This window comes from Daphnia pulex, chromosome 10 (assembly GCF_021134715.1).
Source record: "Daphnia pulex isolate KAP4 chromosome 10, ASM2113471v1".
In the NCBI taxonomy this organism is placed as follows: Eukaryota; Metazoa; Arthropoda; class Branchiopoda; order Diplostraca; family Daphniidae; genus Daphnia; species Daphnia pulex.
Window position 1 is genome coordinate 6,134,326 of NC_060026.1, and position 24,887 is coordinate 6,159,212.

The 24,887-nt window shown below is 36.1% G+C and overlaps 3 protein-coding genes and 1 long non-coding RNA gene across 9 annotated transcripts in view; 2 read left to right on the forward strand and 2 right to left on the reverse strand.

The window, feature by feature from the left end:
• Positions 1-88: 88 nt before the first annotated feature.
• Positions 89-1,326, reverse strand: LOC124206115. Its single transcript, XR_006879567.1, has 2 exons — positions 1,024-1,326; positions 89-968 (listed from the first exon to the last, which is right to left on the reverse strand). It is a non-coding gene; the product is annotated as an uncharacterized LOC124206115 (long non-coding RNA).
• A 2,631-nt stretch (positions 1,327-3,957) lies between these two features.
• On the forward strand, positions 3,958-5,677 carry LOC124206117 (hsp90 co-chaperone Cdc37-like). Its single transcript, XM_046603766.1, has 6 exons — positions 3,958-4,116; positions 4,288-4,421; positions 4,490-4,654; positions 4,740-5,120; positions 5,194-5,383; positions 5,448-5,677. Exons 1-6 carry the CDS (start codon positions 4,084-4,086, stop codon positions 5,616-5,618), a joined length of 1,074 nt encoding a protein of 357 aa, XP_046459722.1. The 5' UTR covers positions 3,958-4,083; the 3' UTR covers positions 5,619-5,677.
• Positions 5,668-9,538, reverse strand: LOC124206116 (U1 small nuclear ribonucleoprotein 70 kDa-like). Its single transcript, XM_046603765.1, has 11 exons — positions 9,103-9,538; positions 8,515-8,632; positions 8,381-8,445; positions 8,180-8,242; positions 8,037-8,118; positions 7,023-7,103; positions 6,534-6,819; positions 6,305-6,478; positions 6,078-6,242; positions 5,951-6,021; positions 5,668-5,888 (listed from the first exon to the last, which is right to left on the reverse strand). The coding sequence occupies exons 1-11, from the start codon at positions 9,244-9,246 to the stop codon at positions 5,785-5,787; spliced, it is 1,353 nt and encodes a 450-aa protein (XP_046459721.1). The 5' UTR covers positions 9,247-9,538; the 3' UTR covers positions 5,668-5,784.
• Positions 9,539-12,218: 2,680 nt separating this feature from the next.
• The window catches only part of LOC124206118 (potassium voltage-gated channel protein Shaker-like), a 35,291-nt gene continuing 22,622 nt past the window's right edge, over positions 12,219-24,887 (forward strand). The window contains exon 1 of one of the 6 annotated variants that reach the window (XM_046603776.1): positions 12,219-12,970. In XM_046603776.1, coding sequence (XP_046459732.1) covers positions 12,858-12,970 — 113 coding nt within the window. In that variant the 5' untranslated portion in view covers positions 12,219-12,857. Of the gene's footprint in view, positions 12,971-21,700; positions 21,958-24,887 lie in introns of those variants that run through there. The other 5 variants (XM_046603775.1, XM_046603773.1, XM_046603768.1 and 2 more) reach the window with 5 other exon arrangements.

Genomic DNA, 24,887 nt, shown 5'->3' on the forward strand with positions numbered 1-24,887 from the left:
TGGGAAGAGCCGAAATGCCTTAAGAAACTATATTTGATCTGTCCCTTAAATCAATAACTATCTTTTAAAAAAGAAAATTTTGGGAATGCTTTAACAAAGTTTCATCCGTTATCTGTTACTATAGAATTGGCTTTAGCACTCGACGTAGCAAGATGAAATCTGTCACAACACCATCTATCATTTCAGCTATTCTATCATACGTATAATGTCCTATTGCAATTATCAAGATGTATAACTATAAATCATTTTAAAGGAAAGTGAAATAATAATGAATGTCACCTTCATAACGTTTACACTTTATCCCAGCTGATTTTCTGGTCGACAGACTCGTCTTAGTTCTAGCCAATGAGGCGTAATACCCAAAAAGCTTCGTTTAAGCGAGTCCCAGACGTCAGCAGTCAAGCAAACCAAAACAGCTGATTGGAATTTAACCTTCAATTTTGTCTTAAAATCTAGGTACGATTTTGCAACAATTTGTTTAAGAGTTTAACACAACAGATATTTACCCTCATGTCAATCTCTTTCAAAATATTTCTGTAATACGTCGAATCAGCTGTGGAAATAGTTAGGAAGGGTAAATATCGCCTACTAGAGCAAAGGAAAATTTCCCACCTCCAAAAATGAAACAAAGGGGAAAACGCGACAAAACCGCGGGGTGGGATAGAAGGGAAGAAATGGGCAAAAATGACAAATCTCATTTTCAATTCGAAATTCATTATATTAAATGAAACTGAAAAAATTTGAAAATGACAAATGTAATAAAGCTAACGAAGCTCTTTATTTTGCACTTTTTGGCGTCTTCGAAGGGTTATTTTTCCCTATTATTAGATAGCGGCAAAGTAGCCAACCATTATGGTTACTTCCAAAAAATTCAATGCCCTCCGTCAAAAACCCAATTTTTTAGAACGCGGCGAAAATCGGCTTTTTACATAAACTTCTTTCGCGCGTTTCCAATCTTCTCGTAGGTACTGTACAACAACTAATCAAAATAATGATCTTAAACAAATAAAGAATGCGTATTACCTTAAGGTGTGGAACCCCGGACCCCGGGCCCCGGGCGCAAAATGAACCTTGGATTTTCATCCACAACTTTAACAACTACCATGTACGTATTATTTTTGTTAGGCAGCGAAAGCTTCCTTACTCACTGCAACACTTGATTTAGGAGGCCTTAGGAGGCCACTGGTGACCACAATAAAAATCCCAGCCACAGCTATTGAGAAGGAAGTGGTCACCCGAACTTTTATGCAATCTCCTCCATTTGCTTCCTCATATACCAGTAGCAGGCAGCCGACTCTCTATTCTCTCCCCTATTCTCCCTCTCTATTCTCTCTCTCTATTCTCCCTCTCTATTCTCCCTCTCTACTCCCCCTCTCTATTCTCCCTCTCTACTCTCCCTCTCAGTTCTCCGGTTCTCCCTCTAGCATCCCCGCTTGTTTTTGTGTTCAGTCCTTTCAATACATCGTTAAACTATAAAGTAGAACGCTCAATTTACCTCGCGTTCCTGGTGGATGACAGCCGAAGCTACGCTTTCCTGGCCTTCACTTTAGACCGGGGGACATACTGTAGGCCCTTTCATATAGTCTAGTGGCCGGCAATATGAAGCCCGAGGTGCAGAGAACTCGTATGCTTCGGCTGTCATCCGCCAGGAACGCGAGGGAGAGTGATAAAAAATGGCGACTAGGCTGGGTGGGAAACTTGTCAAAATTACACTTTACTAGATTGGGAATAAATCGACCAATCTAATCCAGAATGTAAATTCCTTTTGGATTCGTAATGAGGGATGGCCGAGCAAACTTTTGGGAGAATTTGTTTTTGTTTCAAGATTAGCATTTACCCAAAAAGTGTTACCAAAATCCCCAAAAATTGTTAAAATTTGAAAAACCCAGACTTTAACATTAAATATCTCCCGAACGGCAGGGAATATTGAAATTCTGCAAAAACAGGTGAATCCGGAGTAAAAAACTGGATATGCCTGAATTATTTCAGATTTTTAGGTTCCATATGGGAATGGGAAAAAAGAGGGGTCCATGGATTTGGTGCGCTTGAGTGGTGGATTGCTTGTTAATATGTCCCTTACTCTGTCTATGGAGGTAGACCCCCCTCCCCCACTGCTCTAGATGCCAATACTGGAGCCATTGCGTTAGCTAACAAATCGTTAAAAATCACAACCCTGACGCACGACAACGTCCTTGACGCGTCGTATACCAAATCCCCAAGTCTTGTTTTTTCCATTGGATTGGAGACGAAGCCCGACGACCCAGCCCTCGTCAAAAACCACCCACCCACCCAACTTCAAAGTTGAGTAGGTGGGTGAAAGGGTGACGAGATAATAGAGAGAGAGAGATAAGACTTGGGGATTTTGCATACGACGCGTCATGGACGTTGCCGTGCGTCAGGGTTGACACCTTAGTGATTTTGTACCAAAACGCAACAGACGCTTCGGTCCCAACCCTACTCACCCGATGAAGGACTAAAAAACATCTAGACCTCTCAGAGAAAAGATTCCCTATTTCGAGAGAGTCGATTTTAAAGAACAGATAAAACGTTATTTTTCTGAACAATTCAAAAAATTAGCTCTGTCATTCCAGGAACATTTAGCCAACCTGAAAACCCAGAACCCGTTACTGGATACAATGAATGGAAAGATTTAATCATAGAACCATTTAAGGACCCATCTGAGAATCAATTTTTTAAGAACGAACTGTCTGAAATTGAACAAAAAGCTAACGAACGAGTAAGAGAATTTCGCCCACGTTTAGAAACATGATTTGTTAAAGCCTACAACGGAATGCTTTTTTCCATAGTACAAATGAAGATATGACTCTCAAAAGAAACGACATTCGAAGGAAAAAAAGAATGCATTTGAAGGAGGACTCAAAAGGGAGTTACTCCCAGGTGAAAACAGAGTACTGCGCGATGCTGACTACGCAACATGTGAAGTCACAGCAACAGATATAGAAAGAAGTTTAGCACGCAAAAAATCAACTTCTCACAAAAACCGTCATTCACAAATAAGCGCTATTAGTTTACACAAAAAATTACTTTTAGTATTATTCGAATTACTTTAATTGTCTTTTAATGATTTATTTTAAGTTTATGGTAACCGCCATAAACTCCGTGTTAAACACGGCTCGAAGCCTCGAACATTTTGTCGCGCTGTTAAATTAATTTTAAAATAATAAATGTTAACGAAAATGTAAAAAATTTGTAACACATTTTTATCAACAGTGTTGTGGCCGATATTTTTTTTTTACCGCGAGCCCGGCCCGATTAACAGAAACAAACATCATGTCAAGGTCGTGATCTTTTTTGCGATCGCCGCTAGATGGCAAGGGGAAATGATTACCAACGTTTTCAAGAATCAAGACAAAGCACAAAGCAATTTGCAAAAATACATTTAATCACTGAAACTTTATAAACTTTAATGTATAACAATAATTTTTTATATAAAAATAAAAACAATAATTTATTGGTGGTGCTATTTAAAAAAAGGGTTTTTTTATTAATTAAAGATAGCGACGATCGCAAATCTGATCGAGCGATTTCTGGCCTGCAATTCCGATCCCGGTCGCGTTTTTCAGTTTGGATCGCGATCGCTAAAAATTTACCGTGGTCGTGATCGCACGATCGAACGATTGCAATCGTCACGACATTTTTTATTAATAAAATAAGTATCAGTTTATAATGAATAAATTTTTTGAATTAAGACCCCTATTTCCCGTATATAAATGTTTAATGGTTCATTTCTTTAAGATCCCACGCTACGATTTTGTCCGGGTTTTATTATGTAAATAGTGTGTAATGTGTCAATAATGTTCATTTTTCCTAAAGGCTAAAACTAAAACCCCCCTTTTTTTAGCTAAAATGGCCTTAGTAGAGACGAAGTTGCTTTAGTCCATTCAGGAACAAGCTCCACCCATCGCCAGAGGGGTGTACCTCTTTGGAGTTATCACTTAGGCAAAGGTTCAGTTTTCTGCCACCACTCTGTCGAGTCTACAATCGTAGATTCGTAGTGTTAGCGTTTAGATAATCTGTCACTTTCCACTTTTCCATTAAGTTCTTAACTTTATCGCGAATAAAATGGTAGACTACAGCAAATGGAAAAATATCGAGGTAAATTGTTGCTTCAAAAATGTTGTGTTGTTATTTTACCATATTTTTGCGGGTTCTCTAACCTTCTATTTATTGTCAGTATAGTATTTAATCGTAATTAAGTATCGTAATTAAGTATTCGTTATTTATATGTTTCATTTAAACACTCACGTACTTCATAATACTTTACAGATATCTGACGATGAGGATGATACACATCCTAACGTTGACACGCCTTCTCTGTTCAAATGGCGACACGAAGCTAGATTAGAAAAAATGAAGGAAATGGAACAAGAAAAAGCTCTGTTTCTCAAAGCAAAAAATGAGTAATGCTAAATAACTAGCTTTAATGTTTTTGTTAAAGTTTACATTAAATCAAACTTTTCTAACAAAGGAACACTGCCAAACTAAAAGAAGTTAAAAGTAAGTATGAACAGGTGATGAAAGAAGGTATTGATGTGACAGATTTGAAAAAGCAATTGAGTGAATTAGAATCGAAAAAAATTGAACTCGAAGATCATGAAGAACAAATGAAAAAAAAGGAAAAGTTGATGCCATGGTATTTAAAAGATTCACTTCAATATATCCTAATGTGATGTCTAATTTCAAAGTTTAATTGTGGTTTTTTTGCATATTTTTTTTAGGAATGTAGATACAATTAGTCAACCTGGATTTTCAAAAACTGTGGTCAATGTTGACCAACCCAAAAAAGTGAAAGAGCTCACTGAAGAGGAGAAAGAAATCAAAACACGTGAATTTTTCAAGAAACATGAGAAAAATCTTAAGGCATATGGAATGCTACAAAAGTATGATGATAGTAAGCGTTTCCTTCAAGAAAATCCAGAGCTGGTTTGTGAAGAAACAGCAAACTATCTCGTGATTTGGTGTATTAATTTAGAAATGGAAGAGAAAACAAGTTTAATGGAACATGTTGCCCATCAGTGCATTTGCATGCAATTCATTCTTGAATTATCCAGGCACCTTAACAGAGATCCAAGATCATGTGTGTCTTCATTCTTTTCAAGGTTTATCTTTATATTAAGTTGTCCTTTATGTAGCTATAACTAAATGAATTGTTTACTATTTTATCTCTTTTAGAATTCAAATCGCAGATGTTGAGTATCGTAAAGGATTTGAAGACGAACTTGTAGCTTTCAAAGACCGTATACAACGGCGGGCGAAAGAGAAAATAGAAGCTGCAATTGCCGAAGCTGAGGAGGAAGAAAAGAAAAAACGACTTGGTCCTGGAGGGTTGGATCCCGTTGAAGTATTTGAAAGTTTACCGGAGGTATAATTGAGCAAGACACATAAATTTCCTTCCACATATATGAATCATGTGTTTTGTTGTGTAGGTTCTTAAGGATTGTTTTGAAAAACAAAACATTGAGCTTCTTCAACAAGCAATTTCAACACTACCTGAAGAAGAAGCACGGTTTCATATGAAAAGATGTGTTGACTCCGGATTGTGGGTACCCGACGGAAATGTTGCTGGAAATATTGCAGAAAATGTTGCAGAAAATTAAAATACTAGTTTGGATTATTATATTCATTAATAATGAATTAATACACTGGGGCTTTTGAATAACGTGTATTTGACGTTTTTACCTCCAGTTTCATACTCACCTCACTTTAAAATTGTAAAGTTAAAAAGCCTTAAGAACAGACAAGTTACTGCTATAAAAACATACGCTAGTATTCTTCAGTCTGGAATTGCGACTCTTCCACTTCGTATTTAATGTTGTCAGGATCATATTGATTATAGCCATCATATTGTTGGGCCGTATAGTCATAATCTGCAAATTTCAATTCCACAAATTAGTAATAGATATTTTTCATTAACAGCTAATTCCAATACCATCAGGCGGTTCTTCCTTCACTCGCACTTGTTCACCATCCTCCCGAACATAGTCCCTACGCTCTCGTTCCCTGTGAAAAATTATTCATTAAATTCTGAAGTTGAATTCGATAATTTGATTGCTTACTTATCCTTGTAACGATCGCGACGTTCCCGGCGATCCTTGTTCTTGTCTTTAACTCGATCTTTTTCTTTGCGACGCTCATCGCCAGAAGCGACTTGACCAGCACCCTCAGAACCTCCCAAATTTTCGACATGTCCATCGTTACGTCTGGTTCTTTTCCTATCTCGACTTCATAAAAACCGTTAGTTTCGTGACGGTAGAATAAAAAGAAAGGGAAATGGTTGTTTTACCTTCGCGAACGTTTTCTTCTCTCATGATCCCGAGATCGCGACCTTCTCCTTTCTTTATCCCGCTCTTTATCTTTACGGCGTTCATCACCTGATGTAGCAGGGCCATTGTTTTCGGAGGCACTCACCGAAACGTCACCTCTGTCTTCACTCCTCCGAATGCGTTTTCTTTCACGGCTAATAAAATAAAAAATTTAGCATGCATTACCATACTAGGGCAGCTTGTAATTACCTTCTTGATCTTCGGCGACGGTCACGATCTCTACCATCCCTTTCTTTATCACGTTCCTTTTCACGATCTACCCCCCGATCTCTATCCCGTTCTCTCTCCCTTTCCCTCTCTTGACCCCTATCCCGTTCACCACGCTCAGGCACACCACGTTCTCTTTCTCTTTCGCGATCCAAATAGCGTTGCCTTTCGCGCTCGTTGTCCTCTCGTCCTGAATGTTTTACGTTTACATCTGGTCCTCCACGACGAGTCCCACCCAAGCCTCCACCCAAACGGCGAGGAAGCCAACCTGGAATGCAATAGTTTAGGTACTTAGAAACCATGGCGGCATGATTATAATATCTAACAAGAAGAAAAAAATTTTGTGCACTTATTTACACTGATTAATCAAAATAAAAAACCTATGGATTTTCAAAACAAATTTTAAAATTTGCCTTCGAAAAAAAGGGCAGCAAACTATAAACATAAAACTTATTTAATTAAAATAATTACCTTTGACAGTCCTTGCCCTTTCTACGTCTACAAGAACTCTGCGGCCGTCTATTTTCTTTCCGTCGGCGTGTTTGTACGCAGCTGGTATTTTAAAACAACAAACCAGTATTTCGGCGCCGTCGGCAAAACGAACAAATCGTAAATACGGGTAGTACAGCAGGCAGAGAAGACGAAAAATTCAGCGTGTATAACATGGAGAAGGAGAGTTCCAACAATTAGTATCACAAACCTAATATCACCTACCGAAGGATCTCCATTACCTACCCCTCCCAGCAATTTCGAAAAATATTTACCGTGAATTAACAAATAACGAAAAATGCAATGATTTCAAGTATGACCAATCATAACACTTGGAAAATGCATAAAAAACCAACGCCACGGCCGTTTACCAGATTACGGCTATGTTCACGTAACATCCAGATCTATTAATAAGCGATCAAATGTTGCCAATCACAGAAGCAGATCCATTCCCTCTTCAAGCTGTCCCCATCTTTACCTGTGAATCCTCTTAACGCGCAGCAGCACTCGAAGAATCTGATCGAATTGAAATGGCCCTAATTTTTAGTGGCGCTAGAAAGCCTAGTAACCGACTTACCAGGATACTTACTACCATCAAGGGGAAGGGAGGGTGAAAACGAAAAGATACTTTCTTTGAAGCTAATTTGAACCTGCAGTCGATTTCAAAGGGATTTTGGTTTAACTTTAACCAAACGAAACCTTACCAATTGACCATACAAACCTAGCATCAAGAGACAAAAAGCGACAAAGGCCACATGACCGTCCAAATAGTCGGAGGCCGCGACTGTGACCGGAAACGACAAAATGAAATATAGGAAAACTTTAAGGTACAAATCAATCACAGATTTTCCCCACCTCACCCCCACCCCTTTCATCATCATACAAATTGGTGGTGCGACGATTAATTGAACAGTGAAAGCTATCGCAGGCCTTACTAATTAGCCCACTACCCTCAGTTACCACACGACTTAGGTATAATAGAAAAGAAATACTTACAATGCATGTCTCGCTCATGTTCATACTCGATGAATGCATAACCGCGTGGCTTACTAGTCCTCTTGTCATGCACCAACACAATCTGTAACATTAAAAAGCGTGGTAAGCGTGTGATTAAATTTCACATGGTGCTTGTAAGTTACCTTCCGAACAACTCCGTACACTTCAAACTCCCTGCGCAATTTAGATTCCGAAGTATCAAAATTCTGAGAGAAAATGTTTCAAGAATTATCGTTTCATTCATGCGGATTACTAGTTATAACTTAGCACTCATTATTCATTAAGCTCGAAATAAAATAAAAGTGATGAGAAAAAAAAATTATAGTATGAGTATTGACACTTACAATGCGAGCAACGAACAGCGTTTTGAAGGGGTCCATGGTAGAAACACCATTACTGTGTGGATCCCCTATGAATGCCAGAGAAAAGGGAAATTGATAAAAGAAATTGTAGAAACACACCAAAAATTAGAACTTACACATTGCAATTTCCTGTTCAAGTTTATAGGCAACTTGTTCTGCCTTTTCGCGACGTTTTCTTTCGCGCCGTTCATCCCGTGTTTCTGCTCGCGTAGGAGGGGGTGTATCTTTAGGATCCTGTTAAGAATATAAAATGATATTAAAAATTTCGTTATGTTTGAAAGCTCAGTACTTAGTTCATCAGAATGCTTCTAGTATGCAATGTTTCGTTCCACATCTCTCATTTAAAACTTTGTGAAACAATGACTACTTTACACCCCTCAGACATATGCTAACATTAAATTGTCAACCTGATAAAAGGCTCAGCTGGAAACACTGTGCTTCCAGAAAATTAAGACACTTTCACAACATTTTCACAAAATATTTTGCATCTCACATGTCACACATGAAAACTTGGGATTCTCATCGACACATCTAGAGGAGAATGAATAAATGAACCAAAACTGTTCCATAAATTGGGATTGGGACCCGTGCATTAGTAAATTAAGACATACATTACTTCCCAAATCAATCAAATTAGATCAAATTGCAATACTTACCTTGACTACTATATCAATTTTTAATTTTTAATGGAATCAAATACTAACCTCAAACAGATTTGTATACTGCGCTATACCAATGTATGGCGTTCTTTTTTTTTCATGAGTCAATTTATCAGGTGGTGGTAAAAATGGAGGGGGATCGCGTGGCGCAAAAAGAGCCAAAAGATTTGGAGGCAAAAACTGCGTCATTTCACAAATATTTCAATGAGCATGGACCTTTCAAAAAGCTTCTCGGTCGAGCGTCTTAGCTGTCGGCCATTAGTCCATTACTGTCTATCTATTGCTCGGCAGGGCTGCCACTTTGGTCTTTGGTGGGATTTTCCCACTTTTGAAATTTTCAAGTTTTTAAAATTGAAAATACCCGTTTTAAAAAACGGGTATTGTGGGATGAGATGGGATTGAGATTTTAGGAAAAACAGCGGGATTTTGTAATTTCTAATTTATCTGACCAATTTCATAAATTTTTTTTGAGCCGTAAATAGGCTAGCAACAAAATATATATTTGGCAACTAGAAATAAAACTAAATTTAAAAAAGCAGACGAATCAATACCAGATCAGAATCAGACATATATAAAAGTAAATAGTCACTACAGTCAAAAACAGCGTTTTGGCCCCAACCAATTTGTATCAGTTTTTACTTTTTATATTGTTTTAAATATTATAATCGTAATACTAGACCCCCGGCCCTTTAGTTTGCTTGTTGCTTATTGCTTATTGGATTTTAATGGGTTTGGCGCTGATATTTTTCATTAAATTTCTTGAAAGTGGAGTCTAGTAAGTAGGTAGTAGGTAACTTATAACATTTAAATTAATGCTCTTTAAGGAAAAAAAACTATAAATACTACATAAAAATAGACATAATTAGGTTTCAAATGAGACTAAGGGGGAATTTCTACGTGCATTTTTGACAAGGTTTAATATATGGTAAACATATTTTATACGGTAAGATTTATTTCATTACTGCATCTCAAAAGATTCAAGTTGTACAGCATCTTTCAATTACATCCAAGTCCCAAATATTGGTAAATAAATAAATTAGTTCCTTTCTTTCTTACAAAGCCTTTTCGGCCTTTTCTTAAATACATTGCTGATGCGGTTAAGTTCGGTTAATGTTATTGTGGTTTTCAAAAATCAGCTTGGATTTCAACTTCTACTTGCAGACAAACCAAAACAAAGTAAAAAAAAACTGTTCGATATTATTTGGCCTCTTGATGGCGTAGAATTCAATTATTGAATTAATTGAAATTAATGGTTTCTTAGGATTAGGAATGTCTTTAATCTTGATGTATTTATCGTCTGAAAGTTGAGACGGTGTCTCTAGCTCTCTACTTTAAGACCATAACAAAATTTTACTTTAGTTAGCTAAATTTTTTGCGCCAAAAAACTCATACTGTTTCGTCCTTCATGCTTAACTCAGCTTAAGGATAGGCCTTTTTATCGTTAGCACATGCAAAAAAATAAACAAACAAAACGCGGCAAAGTCTGATACACACGACATGATTCTGAATCGAGTTTCCATCATCACGTGACCGCAAGCACTCCGCCGGTCCGCCCACAAAAATAAACCCAAAAATGGAACCATACAATCTGTGAACATGTTTCCATAGTTCTACTAAGGCAGATTGCCCGAGATACCTAGATGGGAAAACCTCCTAAACTGAATAATTTGGATATATTATCCACAATTCCGCTACACCAAAACGCCAGTTGCTAATACATGTCGGCCCCAGCGGATTTGTCAGTGCAATTTTTCGAATTTTCTATAGGCTTTGCTCAAGAAATCATGCAGTGTGATCGGAAGAATGTGTGAAGTCTAAAACGAAGAAAGCACCTCTGGTGCGTCAAGGACAAAACCCTAGCTGTGTGTCCTAAAACGGAACAGCTACTTTGGTTCCCCTACTGACCCGATAAAAAAAGGAATAAATATTCTGGAATATCTATTCTATATGGGCGTAATGCCGTAATCTGTCAGCTGTGCCAAAAGAAAAACACATTTTTCAGATGTCATATAAATGGTAAGAACACCAGACAATCACTTTGCATTAAATGATGACATGCAGTCTTTCAAGCATTCCACCACATATATGTAAATATTAAATGTTGCTTGTACTTTATCAAATTAAGAAAAAAATTATTTTCACAATTAAATTGAGTAAAACCTATAATTGGAATTAGTTAACCGACATATCGTAAATTCAGAATGAATCTGTGATGTTCATGCATGCCTTATTTGATAGATAGAATTATGATGTAGCCTAAAACTTGATAGCAGTTTGGTGGGAATATTCAAAAATTTGAGCTGCATTCTGATTCAACACATTAAACCCCCTAACGGTGATTTTTTTTTCTATTTCTACAATATAAATGGAGCAGAGTCTGCTTAGGAGGCAACAGACAACTATCTAGGTTGCATCATGGGTTGCATATATTCCGAAAACCAAACGTCCTTTGACATTGACAAACCTATCCAACTCTCGGTGCAGCCAAGTCGTGCATATCACTGTTTTTTTTTTCTATTTTACAGCTTGATAGTTGATACGATACAAGAGAGGAAGCAAAAAGAAGTGAATGCCAAAAATATGCACAGGTCACAGATTCTCACCATTGGCATCGTCATTGCCCTGTAGTCTGCAGGAATTCTCCTTCCGGGGGCTACTCTAAATTGTAATAACTGTCTGCTGATTTCCTCATACAAATTCGATTACCTAATTTACTACTAAGAATTCATTAAAAAGTTTATTTATTGTATTCAATTTTGAATTTGCTCAGTTTTTATGTAGAACTACTCACTACCCCTGGATGATTAGCCAGGGAGTCAGGGACTGCTGTCAGAACCACTGTACCGTTATTTTATTGTTTTATTTTTTTCACTTCCTTAGACTTTGAGTATACATCGTGCAATGCCCTTATATCAGTTAAGGATAACTTGTAGAAATATAATTTCCTTTGTTAATACGATTCTTCCCAGTTCCTACCTACGCATCTAACAATCGAAAATTTCTGTTTGGATGGCGCAGAAGATGCCTCTAGAACTAGGAGAAAAAGCTACAGTTTCTTATGAAGATGGCGTTTATGAATAGCTCGCTAGGGGGTGAGGGTGGGGGCGGGGTGGGGTCGGGATCGTCCACCAGAGAAAAAAAAAACAATTGCGGGATTTTTATTAAAAGTCAGATTTTTTCGATAAGTTGGAGAAAAAATTTCGTTATCGTTGTTGCAAAAGTTGCTATAGAATATAGATTTATCGATATCGATGTTTATTTCCTCCAATCGAAAAAATACCACCAAATGACTTACAAAAAAATAGAAATAAAACATACTTCTTTGTTTTTTTCTTATCTAGTATCTAGCTCTATATAGACTCCGCCATACCTTAGAGCCATTCCAACTCGTGCAGCTGATTAAAGAGATTTGAAAATCGTTGAACAAGAAGAAACGAAAAGGGTTTCGTTAGTCGGTTGTTGGCAGCTGTAGACGGGAGAAGTGTTTTCATTTCCTACCCGGTGCGTTAGCAATAGACTTGTGGACTTTCTATTGTTAGATTTTTTTTTTCAAATTGCTTCATGACATACCGATTTTTCACGAATCAAATTTGTTACCTTAATTTCGTCACCATTGATTTGTTTAAATCTTTTTCTTCGATTCAATGGTCTACAATGGTGTGGTGTTTCATTGTGCGGTTAGTTTTCAATGCCGAATAGGCGTGAGTGTTATGGACTTCGATCAACCTTTCGCCTTATTAAAAGGCGCAAAGACGTGTTGAAATATTAAACAGATCAATCTACAGGTCATTCTCATCATCATGTGGCAAAGTGGCGGTATGGGCGGAAGCGCCCAAGGTGCCAAAGTTCCAACGTCGGAAAATCCAATAACAAAGATGTTAGCAGGCCTAATATGTCGACGGGCGAGTGAAAGGTAAAAGGTTTCACTTAATCATTTTAAATTTGCGTTCCTGTTTAAATGATCAAATGAAGATGTTAACCTACTCATAGCTTAGTTAGGAAACTATAAAATTTTTTAACACTATAGCTGTATAATACAAAGTGATATGTGTGATAAGTCAATTAAATTATGTCTGCAATCAGAAATTTACCATATATTTCTCCTCTCCTTCTGACAACAACACGACAAACACAAGGAAAATGAAAAATCAATAACGTCCATAGTGTTTCATAAATGATACTTATGGTTTAATAAGTAACCCGTAGATAACAGTTCAACTGCATTCTTGAAAAAAGTGCAAAACAATGCCTAATGAAAACAAAACAAAGTTGTGACCTGAAGAGTGCAAATAAACTATTGAATCATTGAGTTCCTTAATCTGTTCCAGGGACAAAAAGTATTGCTTTAATCATAGGTTATATCTAGATTCAGTCATTCGTTTCTGGGTGACTTTTTGGTAGACTTCCCGCCTGTCCCATGTGTGTGCGTTTAAACGCGTGGTTATGTCCTCGGTTCTTCTCGCCTCCACCTTCCAGTGCAACTGCTAATTTTAGGACTGTCTCTGAAATACTCGTATCCTTTTTTTGGCTTGCGAACAGATTCAGAGGTACGGTACGAAAACTACAAGGTCCCGAAAAAAGATCGAGCACGCACGCAGACAAGAAATAAAAAAAGAGAGAACCAGATAGCAAGGTTTCAACAGGAAAAACAATCACGCTCATTTTTCCTTTTCTATTCGTACATACAGCCTTTACTCTTGTCACTTTTAAATGAGTTAGATTAGCTAGGCATAGAGAGAATTTCGTGTATTAAGAACCCAAGAATTCAGTGTATAAACCTCACCATAGTTAAAATCTTTCCATCATTTGGATACCGTTGTTTCCATTAATAGACGCTATGCTTAAAGGGAAACATTGATTGCGTTTCTCTACTCTACACTGTATAGCCTATTTATATCACCATATTAACAAAGGTCGGGCAAGTGCAGTATGCGTCTCATAAATAAAATCGAAGGAATTTTATATTTGCTTCGGCAATATAGACGAAACAAATCTGATATGACTGACAACCGCATCATTTAATATTATGTAAAACACAACCGTAGCTGGATTATTTTGCTAGAATTCCTAACATGGGGCACTCTTTCTGTTACTATGTTTTGCAAGGCTGCCAGCTTTAAGTCTATGTTCAGTCAGATGTTGGTTGTCCTGACTACAATCTATACATCCGACTTTTTCCAATTTTGTAACTTGAACCGTGCAGCGAAAGAATTTTTATGCAAAAATACAACTCTGCGTTTTCATTCAAGATTTTTTTCAGCTTCAAAATTAGCCCACTGTTGAGGCTTGGCTGTTGACTACGGTTGACTACCTGAAAACTTATTTCTACTCTGATATACAGCCTTATCTACAGTAGCGTTATTCCCTTAAAGAATCACATCGATCAAAAACTGTCTTCAGCTTCTTCATGGAATTCAAACGAATAAAAAAGGAAGAAAAACAAAATAATTATAAATCGGGTTATCGACTTGTTATTTGGGTGTACGAATAAAAAATAAAAAATAAATGTATTTTAAATAATTTTTTTTATTTTTTATTTTTGGACTAAAATATAGGGGTTTAAAATGTTTTTTAGTTGTCCGCGGTAGGGTTTAAGAAGTAATCCTTATTTTTTCATTAATGTTGCTGGTCAGCACTCGATTGCCAACAAGATTGATAATAAACAAATCAATTGGGACAACACTTAGTTTTTCTTTTACAAATTCCAAAAATTCTTGGAAAATTTTGTGGAAAATCTTGAAAAAACCCAAAAAGCTAAATTTTTGAATTGAATTTTCGTTTTTTCTTAAATATTTTTCCCATTTTTATTTTTAAATTTTCCGCATTTTTTTTTTTTTTTTTTAACTAAAAATATGGGGGGTGTACGAATATTTTTCGAGTTGACAACTTCCCGTTATAAATATTTTATATCGAACCTATATTGACAAAAAAAAGGGACATCGGAAAACAAGATGCTAGAACAATTATATAGTGTGTGCTGGCTTTTTGTTTTTTAATTCAATATTACAGTATAAAGTAGAAAAATGGAAAAAAAATCAAATCGGATGAAATAAACAGCAAAAAATGAGACAGAAATAAGAAAGAGGAAGAAATATAAATGGATTAATTAATTTTTAGAAAAATCGCTATTCTTTGTTCTGGTAGGTGTTTAATATGCAACGCATTTGTGAGAAAGGGAAGAATTCAGAATTACCGAAAGGAAACTACTAAAGAAAAATGAAAGCATTAAAATTTTAACAGATGATAATACAAATATTTTCAGAATATTTGTAGTTGATAATAAGGTGCTAAGTGGTTTAGAATGATCACATTCAGTGATTAATATTGTCCCTCTTACAAGATTCCCACACCATTCCACGTCAATTGGCGAGGAAAGGTTTGCTTCACAAGATGGTCACGTAAAGCCATTAATGCTTTCGCTTTTTTCTGAAATGTAACGTTTAGATAAACGCGACACGCTACACGCTGGATACTTCCAAACGACATTTTTTTTTTAAATTTAAGTTTTTAGCCGAAACGTTAACTAGATAATTAAGTAACAGGACGACGTTATTAATTTAAAACTTACATATTTGGATTGAAAAAATGAAATTATATCAGGTATTTAAATGACATTTTAATTATTTTTTTATTTTTATTTTCATACATACGGACACTTACAAAGGACACTTAGACCGAACTAGTTTGTATTTAATAACAGAGTTATTAACGGGTACACGCTTACCAAGAGGGGGATCGAGCAGTTCTACACGTCACTTTGGTACACACCAAATACACAGTCTGACAAGGAAACTGCGGGTTTATATATTCCAAGTCGGCCTAGCCTTCCGAGAAGAATTCCCGAAAGCTAGGCCGGGCCGCATATAAGGATTGCTGGGGACGACAGGTTGGCAGCAATATTGGGACGACTTTAGTGATGGGGACGAGATGCTATAGTAGCACGGAGCTCGGTTTGTATAGCGCCCCGTTACATTTAGGGAAATAAGGGAGACGAGAGCTGATCTATAGAAGGGGAAAGTGTAGGGTTCTAGTGCTATAAGATGGAACGGAGAGAATGGCTATCAGAGAGAAAGATAGGGACTCCCGCAGACATAAGGGCTACTGGTACATGCGTTTCAGTACAGCCCGAATACGCGCATTACAGTACATAGATTATGGTATGGAATGGTTCAACACAATTATCGGGGTATTTTTTTAAAGTGCCATGTAGGGGAGGGTGGGGGTTATTTGGACCAATTTTGGTTTTTCTCGTGTAGGGCCTTTTCTAATCATCTGATTTGTAAAATACAGGTTTTATTGTACTTGTCTCACTTTTTTCTATCTCCAGTATTTTTTATTTTATTTTAGAGTTGTTAGTTTACCCGCTACCGATTTTAAAAGTTGCGAAAAAAAAGTGGGCGTGGAAATTCGGGGTTTTTATGGAACAGGGTGAAACACTCTAAATTTAGCACTAAAATATTGTTATAAATTAATTTAAAAATATCATTCTATTATAATATTTGCCACCTAGTATTTGTTTTTCGCTATGTTTTTAGGTTATTGCTAAATTTAAAAAATAAATTGTTTAAAATTTATTATTTTCTCAGGGTTGCCACTGAGCTAAGCTCCGCTCATTACAGACTCCCTTTTAGTCCCAATTTACCCCACAGTTTCGTCCCAAATATCCTCCAAAAAACGCTTTTGGGAAAGCTTGAATTATAAAACACATTTTTAAAGTAAAAAATTTTATTTTTGGTGATTAAAGATAAAAGGTATATCTACACTTTTGCTATCTCCCTTTTCTTTTAAAATTTAGGAATTTTGAGTAATTTCCAAAAAATCCTGTGTTTGTTTAAGAATTTTAGAGGGCATTTCTTATTTATTAAAAAACTAAAAAACTTTAAGTACAGAAGTAATAATTTTTTAGGGAATAAAGTAGATACTTATGAACAACATCATGTATTAATTTTAGAATTTTAGAACTAAATTAAATATTTTTTAACTTGCTGTTTCACTTTTCACATAGTACCTACTGTGGACTATATAACCCCACCCTCCCCTAGGTGACGTTGGCTTTTATAAATACTAGTTTTTTTTCTGAATGTTGGGTGAAAGGGGAGTGCATGATGAAGTCGTACTCTCTAAAATAGTTCTTTATATTGTTAAAATGATCTAACAGCGTATGTGTGCTACATCCTATATGGTAAAATAAGAATCTTGGGACATGGCAATGGATTTAAGAAAAATGACACTAGGGGAGAACTGGCCAGGATATGACAAATAATTGTTTCTGAATTTTATTCTCACCAGATAGACTCCACCAATAATGGGGTTATTGAATTGTCCCCTCCCCCCCCCCCCCCCCAAAAAAAGCGAAACATTGAAAACCTTCTGAACGGGAAATAGGTAATATATCAGTGTTCAAATCTTGTCAAAAAGAGGAGACTGAATCCTCCTTGCAAAGTTCCGGTTTTTCCCCCATGTCTCTCCTCCTCTTTGCGAAAGTGTTTTTTAATAAAACGCAACCAGAAATCTTCCCCACTCCTCTTGATTTTTTTCCAGCGATGTAACTTAAATTATAGAAATAACATCTATTATTTCTACTTTTTTTCACGAAATGGATTGGAATTGGACAGACGACTGCACCTGGTTACACGGGGTGAAAAATGTTTTTTGCAAAGATTAGCTAATTTTCATATTTATTCTTAACGCTATAACTGTAAATAAAACATTTTCCCCACATTGAATTAAACTGTCCGATTTGGCCCCCATACTGCTAAAAATCGTATTACATCCAAACTACACCACTTCAAAACAATTTAACTATGTTACGTTGGACAGACTATGGAGTATGTAGAGGAATGATTAGTGACACTTTTTTTGTTTATTTTATATCAATCAAAATATGAATTGCGTGAAATTTTACGCAGTTGAAGATAACATGAATACAAATATTGAGCTTTTGAAAGTTACAATGGTTCCGCAGAACCAAAAGTCGTGTGACTTCTCAACTAATGCGCACCGTTGTGGGAATTGGTGGTACCATAGCGCACCGTAGTGGAGATTTGCGGAACAACGGTAATTTAAAAAAAATCATATTTATAAAATGTATTTAATTGTTTGTTTTTTTCGGTTTTCAAGATGAGTCCGGTCTCTTCTATAGCAATTAATCTAAATTGAGAAATTACTTTATAAGACCTACAAGTCTTTTAATTTCTAATCTCATGCTCACTGCAAGGCTCTTTTGAAATACCAAAAGTTCAACTGATGTTGTTCAACAGGTGGAAGAACATTTGCTAGATTGGGAACTTAAGAAAAGTACGGATAGTGTAGTGTCTATGGATAGTGTCTATGGACCATCACATCTAGCCCGTGCCAACTTTGACAAGTAACAATCTTTTGCCTCGTTTCAGTTGAGTAATTTCAGAAATAAAATTAATACTCAACTGCATTATCGAACATTTTTGTTACAGTATGGAATATTTTCAGAATAAAAACATGTTACATATTGCTGTAAACCCAACATTAAATTAGGGGAGAAAAGGAAAGTATGGGTCCCCCCTTTTTCATACTTTCCTTTTCTCCCTTTTCTTCCCTCGGGCCAATTCTCTGAAGATTCGGTCGCGAAAAAAGTAAACAACAGGGGAAAACATTTTTTTAAATACAAGGAATGTGATCTGGAGACACAAATTGCTACACATACTAACCATGATGCATAGCAATTAACTGACACACAAAAAAATTAAAAAAATAACACACTGATACACAAAATCCACTTTGTATTTGGAAAACAACCTTTCAGCCGATACAGACAACCAAAACAAAAGCACAAAATGGCGGATATCGAAACAATTGACTCGGGAAACTGCGAGGTGAATAGCCTCTATTGCTAAGCATGAAGGCAACTTGTAGCCATCTATCATATTTTTTAGAAACTTTGTGGGGCTATTTGGGCTATATTTCAAAACTTTTAAAGGTAAAATATCACCCAGAGCTTTATAATTCTTCGTCATTTTCTAACCGATACGTATATCCTAATGTAACCTCAAGTTCTGACGGAGGGATCTTTTGACAAACTACGTATTCCGTATTGCAATTTCGTTTCGGCGTAAAAATATCTGCGTTTTAATTTTTGTTTTCTTATGTAAAATTCTCGGGACATCTGGTCAACAAACTGAAGATGCTTATCAGGCATTTATTTATTTATTAATAATGAATCCTGTTTTTTGTTGTCAATCCTGTTTCAAATTGCCAACACTCTGACAATTATAAATAATTTTATACGTATGTGGTTCTTGCAATCTACATAGGGGAGGGGGGGGGTACTTGGGACGCGTTCATAATTTGACAAATGATTTTATAACAATGGTTTACAAAAAATGATTATATTCAAAAAGTTTCCAATTTTTGTCACTCCCAAGAAAAGAATAAAAATAAAAAATGCGGCTTTCTTTCGAGGATTTTTAAACAATAATTTGGTATTGTTCTACGAGTCGAGAAAGGAACAAAAAATTAATATTAGATAATGTCCATTGTTTTATTGATTACAATAATAATTCTGCCATGGTATATGTTTTTTTACCAATTTATTATGAGGACTATCGTCTGGGGAATCTGGGGTGGAATTTGACTGCAAGAGGAATACGAAACTGGTCCGTCGGGGAAACACCCTCTTTTTAATGGCGTCACCCCAAATTGTCTAGTACCCCTTCTTTTCATTTCTGAATTTGTGCTACTATTAGGCCCACTGGAATTCAAAAATTGTTTTTAGACAAAAGAAGAAAATAAATATTAAAAAATTTAAATGTTTTTTTTTAATTCAATCAAACTGCAGAATAGATTGTGTTTTTGGTGGTTGTCCAATCTTTCAGACTTTCACTCGAATCGTCCTATTTCACCTCGTCTTTCAAAAACTCAATTTTAAAATTTTTGGAAAAACACTTAATATAATGAATATTGAATTGAAAATAAGATTTATTATTTTAGACTATTTCCCCCCTTCTATTCCATCCCACGGTGTTTTCACCATTTTCTTTTGTTTCATTTTCGTAGGAAGGGTAAATATTGCTTACTATAACAAAGGCGAAATTTTTCCACCTCCAGAATAAAAAATTAAAAAATCTAACGTGATATTCATGTAGTATAATTGAACGTGTATAACTTTCTTCATGGGCGAGTGGAAGGGAAGGGAAGAAAAGGGTTCATGTAATTTTCCCGTCCCCGCAAAAATAGATAGAAAATGAAAAAAAAAAGAAATGTAAAATAATATTTTACATAGTGCCGTAATTCTTCAGAGAAAAAATCAAGTAAAAAAAAATAAATCCTGCTTTACAATCAAAATTTGTTAGGATAGTAAAAATAATAAAAATTGTCCTTCGATTCGAAATAAATATAAATAATTTAAAAAATTTCTTTCCCTTATAGATAGGAAAAAAATACTATAAGATTAGGTTTGTGATCATCGTCTGGGTTTTTAATCGGGATGGCGAAAGAATCATGCAAAACTATTAGAAAATTCAAAAGATTTTCAACGTTTACAACAACCCCAAGAAAAACTGGAAACGATTTGAAAAACTATTTTTCTCGTAAGGATTATTTCGCAGTTACCGCACATAAAGAAGTGTCCTTGTCGATGCCATCATTGCTGAATTGGGGAGATCGCACTCTTGTTTATTTTTGTAGAGCAAAAAATAGCGTTCTGTAAGTTCCTCCCAACTCTGCTAAGCTATTATAATTCATTATCACAGTTCAATAGCTTATAGGCATTTAGCATTTATTCTAACATTGTGAGGTCTTATGTTGTCTATTTCTTCCGCTAGGAGGCTAGTTTAATTTCTCGGATAGTATTCAAATTATACGTATAGTGGCACCATTGTACAAAAACAACTCACAAAATAATTTCAATGAATGGATTAATTTCTCGAAATTTGTTGCGGTCATATTTTGTGCTCATTCTCCTTATAACTGACTTTATTTTCAATTCACTCATTGTATAATGCAAAAAGGATTGCCTTGTGCCCATAAACCTAAGTTATTTGATAGAGCTTTTGTTTGATATGGAAGATTTATCTTGTAAGATTTTTAAAATATAACACTATGATGGTTTCTTTAAAAAAAAGTTTACTGGTGATTTTAACATTCAATACGTCTGGTATATTAACTATTACTAAGAAGAAACACAAAGGTCAACTTCTCGTCCTTTTTCGAACAATGCAAAAAAGAAAGTAAGAAAATTCTGTATTTTGTTCCTCCGTTGTTATTTAGAAGGGTTATAATATTGTATAGTTGTACGATCCCTACTGCACTCGTTACGTTTACTACTTGGTGCTTACCCAGGTTAGTCCAAGTCGGCGCTCCGCCCTTCTCCTTTGCTGCCACGCCACGTTCCCTGACGCCTGTATGTGTCGGTTCGATCGGGTAAGTTTTGCTCTGCGACGACGACCGACGGGCGGCGACTGACGATAGCGACGTTGCAGTAGAGCAGTGGGGCAGCAGGGGGAGAAGTAGTGGCTGTTTAACGTTGGCGGGCCAACAGCCGTCTCGTTGTTGAACGTGTCAGAGAATTGGTGTGAAAGAGAGGTGGAAAGAGTCTGGAGGGTAGAAGGGTAGAAGAGGGAGTGTGGAGATCAAGTTGGCGCAGCAAAGTAATAAGACTGCAATCATTCACTGAAAAGTGCGAAATCCTTTCAATATCGTATAGTGCGTTCAGTTCAGTGTTCAAATCTGCAGTGTGTCAACATTTCATACAACGACGATAAAAAATCCTGTGGTCTAGATAATGATCTTTCATACAACATATGATCTCATAAAATGCCAACAATAATTTTTGATAGTGTGCAACTGGCATTAAAATTGGCAGGATACTCTATTTTTTCATTCAAGTAAACATTACTAGGGATGTTTCGCTATGGGATCCAGTTGGTAAGTGATTTTTGCATTCTCTTCTCTTTGTTTATTTTTCCGCTTCACTCTTCTTGTTTTAATGGAAGGTTTAAGGGTGGTCATCATAATTGCGTCAAAAACCAATCTTAATCTACCTGTCTGTTATGGAAAGACCCTTCGGTTACGATGACATTTCATTTTCGTTGAATAGTAATTCCGTCTCTCGACCATCCTCGTCTGCATCTTTTGCCGCAGTGGCTTTACACACACACACCCACACACGCACAGACAGACATACGGCGACGTTATCGCTGCAGTGTTCCCTCAGTCCCTCTTCGTGCCTCCTGAACAGAGCTCAAGCGCACACAAGCGCTGCGTACACGTAAAGTACTATATAGCATAGTCAATCGAGTGTGTACAGAAAAGTGTTAGTCATCAAGACGGCCAAGTCGAATCCCAAACAGGGTTGCAGTTATCTACTGGCATGTTAGCAACACATAAAGAACCGTACACGCATTTAGGTAAAAAAGCACTATAAAACATCCGCGGTGAGCAGACTTTATTAGCAAGGAAAGCAAGGCAAGGACGCGAATCCCCCACTGGTGTTTTAACACAAAAAAAACAACTGTGGTAGCTCCCTCAAACTTATACAGATAACCGTCCTCCTATTTTCGTCCTTATTTGTATTGTGTATATAGTTATACAAGTATAGAGATAAATACATATGAAATTTATATATAAGTTCGTCTTTGTATACGCTTCTGTGTGTACATTTGGGACTGCGGGTACCTTGTTGTAGACATGCGCGTGCGCATCATCCTAACTGTGAATCTAAAGAATAAAACTGAACTTGATGCAGCAGTTGTGAGTTGTTGGATGTACTGCTGTACCCATTGCAAATGAATAATGGTAGCAGTGCACGTTAATATAAAAAAATAAGATTATTCAACATGCTGTAATGAACATTGCATAAGAATGTCATGAAGTTACTTTCCCAGGTACAAAATCCATTATAACATTAATATCGACCACAATTAAAATAATCGTAAATTACTTGCTGATATGTGCAGTAATCCAATGCATTAAACAGGGCGTTCGATATATGCGTATGATACGACTGCTTCAATTTCCTTAAATAGTATTGAGTACTTTATAGATCGAATAAAAGTAAAAACGTGCGGATACATTTTTTTCGAGGGAATCACGCGGTGACGAATCGCTGAATTCATCACGATTTCCCAGTTCAGCAACAGTAGACCAAGACAGAGTTGCTCTTTCTTCTCTATTTTTAACTCAAGTTGCCCCATATTATGAACTGGTCCACAGCATGCGTGAGGGACTAGATATTAATCGATAAACAAAATGGTACGGAGATTTCCAAACATTTCCGTATTAATGATATAGCCCACCGTCAAAAACATTTTAACAAGGAAATAAAAAAAGCAGGGCGTAGGAATTCGAATTTGTTGGTTGAGATTAGGTTTTCCTAAAAACAACAAAGTTGATCATTCAAAAAGATTCTGTCTGGTCTTTTATTTCAGAGTGTGACATACATGTATCCAATATTTTTCTTGGGTAGGCTAGTGTTGAGTTATAGAATATGAACGTTTGTATAAACGAAGCTTAAAAAATCATGTGTTGTCTTCAAATTACTTTCTTTTCAAATTAAATTGAACTTTGATACTATATGTTTTATTATGTCTGAAGTTCTTATTGTTTATAAATCCCAGTATAAAATAACTGAAACGTTGCTGACATCTTGTGGAATGGTTACATGGCACAGCTTAACGCAAGATCACACTAAAACAAGTTTAAACATTATTCTTTATTTGAATTCAGGCTACGAATCCATCCATGGGAGAATTTCTCACTTTGAAATCAATACGCTTGACATTAAATAGATAGTAATGTGTAGTTTGTTAGCAGCGCAAGACAAAAACAGTTTGATTACGGAAATAGTAATAAAAATGTAAGGACTATCCAACTATTGTAGTGGGTACAAGTTACATAATTATAAGATTATAGAATGATAAGACAGAATTTCCAACTTCGTAGTAAGCGATTTGGCGATAACTCTGTACGAAGTTAACATGATTAAAGACATTATCACATCGCAACATCAATCGTCACATTGTATCAAATCAAAAGCAACATGTATATTAATTTTTTACAATTCGGCTCAACACTAATCCTAGTTCTGGCAACATCATTACAAGGATCGGGGTTGCGAATTTAACTGAAATTACCACAACTAAATAATGTATGTTTTATATTTGTAACTATTACATTAAACAGAACGTGTTTCCACTCACGAACGTTCGGTGCCGATTATTGAATCCCTCATGACGGTAAAATTGTTGGGGTTATGTTGACATTTGTCATCCAAGAATCAAGGAGACAGCGATCTTTTATATGATACCCTGTAGACTGCTATGCTGGACCAACACTGGTTTGCGGCTCCTGCGCAGTAGTATTGATTTAGACACTCTGCCTATGCATCGTTCAGACCGTTCAGAAGCGTAAAGCGCTCTTCTTTTCCATTGAAAAACATGAATCACGCTCCTATTATCAGTCCTATTTATTTTTATTTCATAACACTTCAAGTGAAAAATATGGCGTACATTTTTTTACATTGTTGGTTGTAAAATTTTCTAGGTATCCCTATCCCTTATTGTTGAACTCTTAACCAGGTTATAATTATGTCCTAGAAATTACTAATACCAGATCTAAGAGTACAAGAATTTACAATGAAAGCGTTCTTTATAATGTATAGTAGTTTGAGTTCAAAAATTTCATTTTCGAACAATTACCACATATCATGTCATAGAATACAAACGCATTCTTAGTTCATATGACGAGCATAGGTCTTTTTTCTGATAACTTTTTAATATGGTAATCATTACTGCGCGTATTTTTAATTTATTACTTTCGTCTTTAATTTAAGGTGTAAATCACGATACTATAGTAGA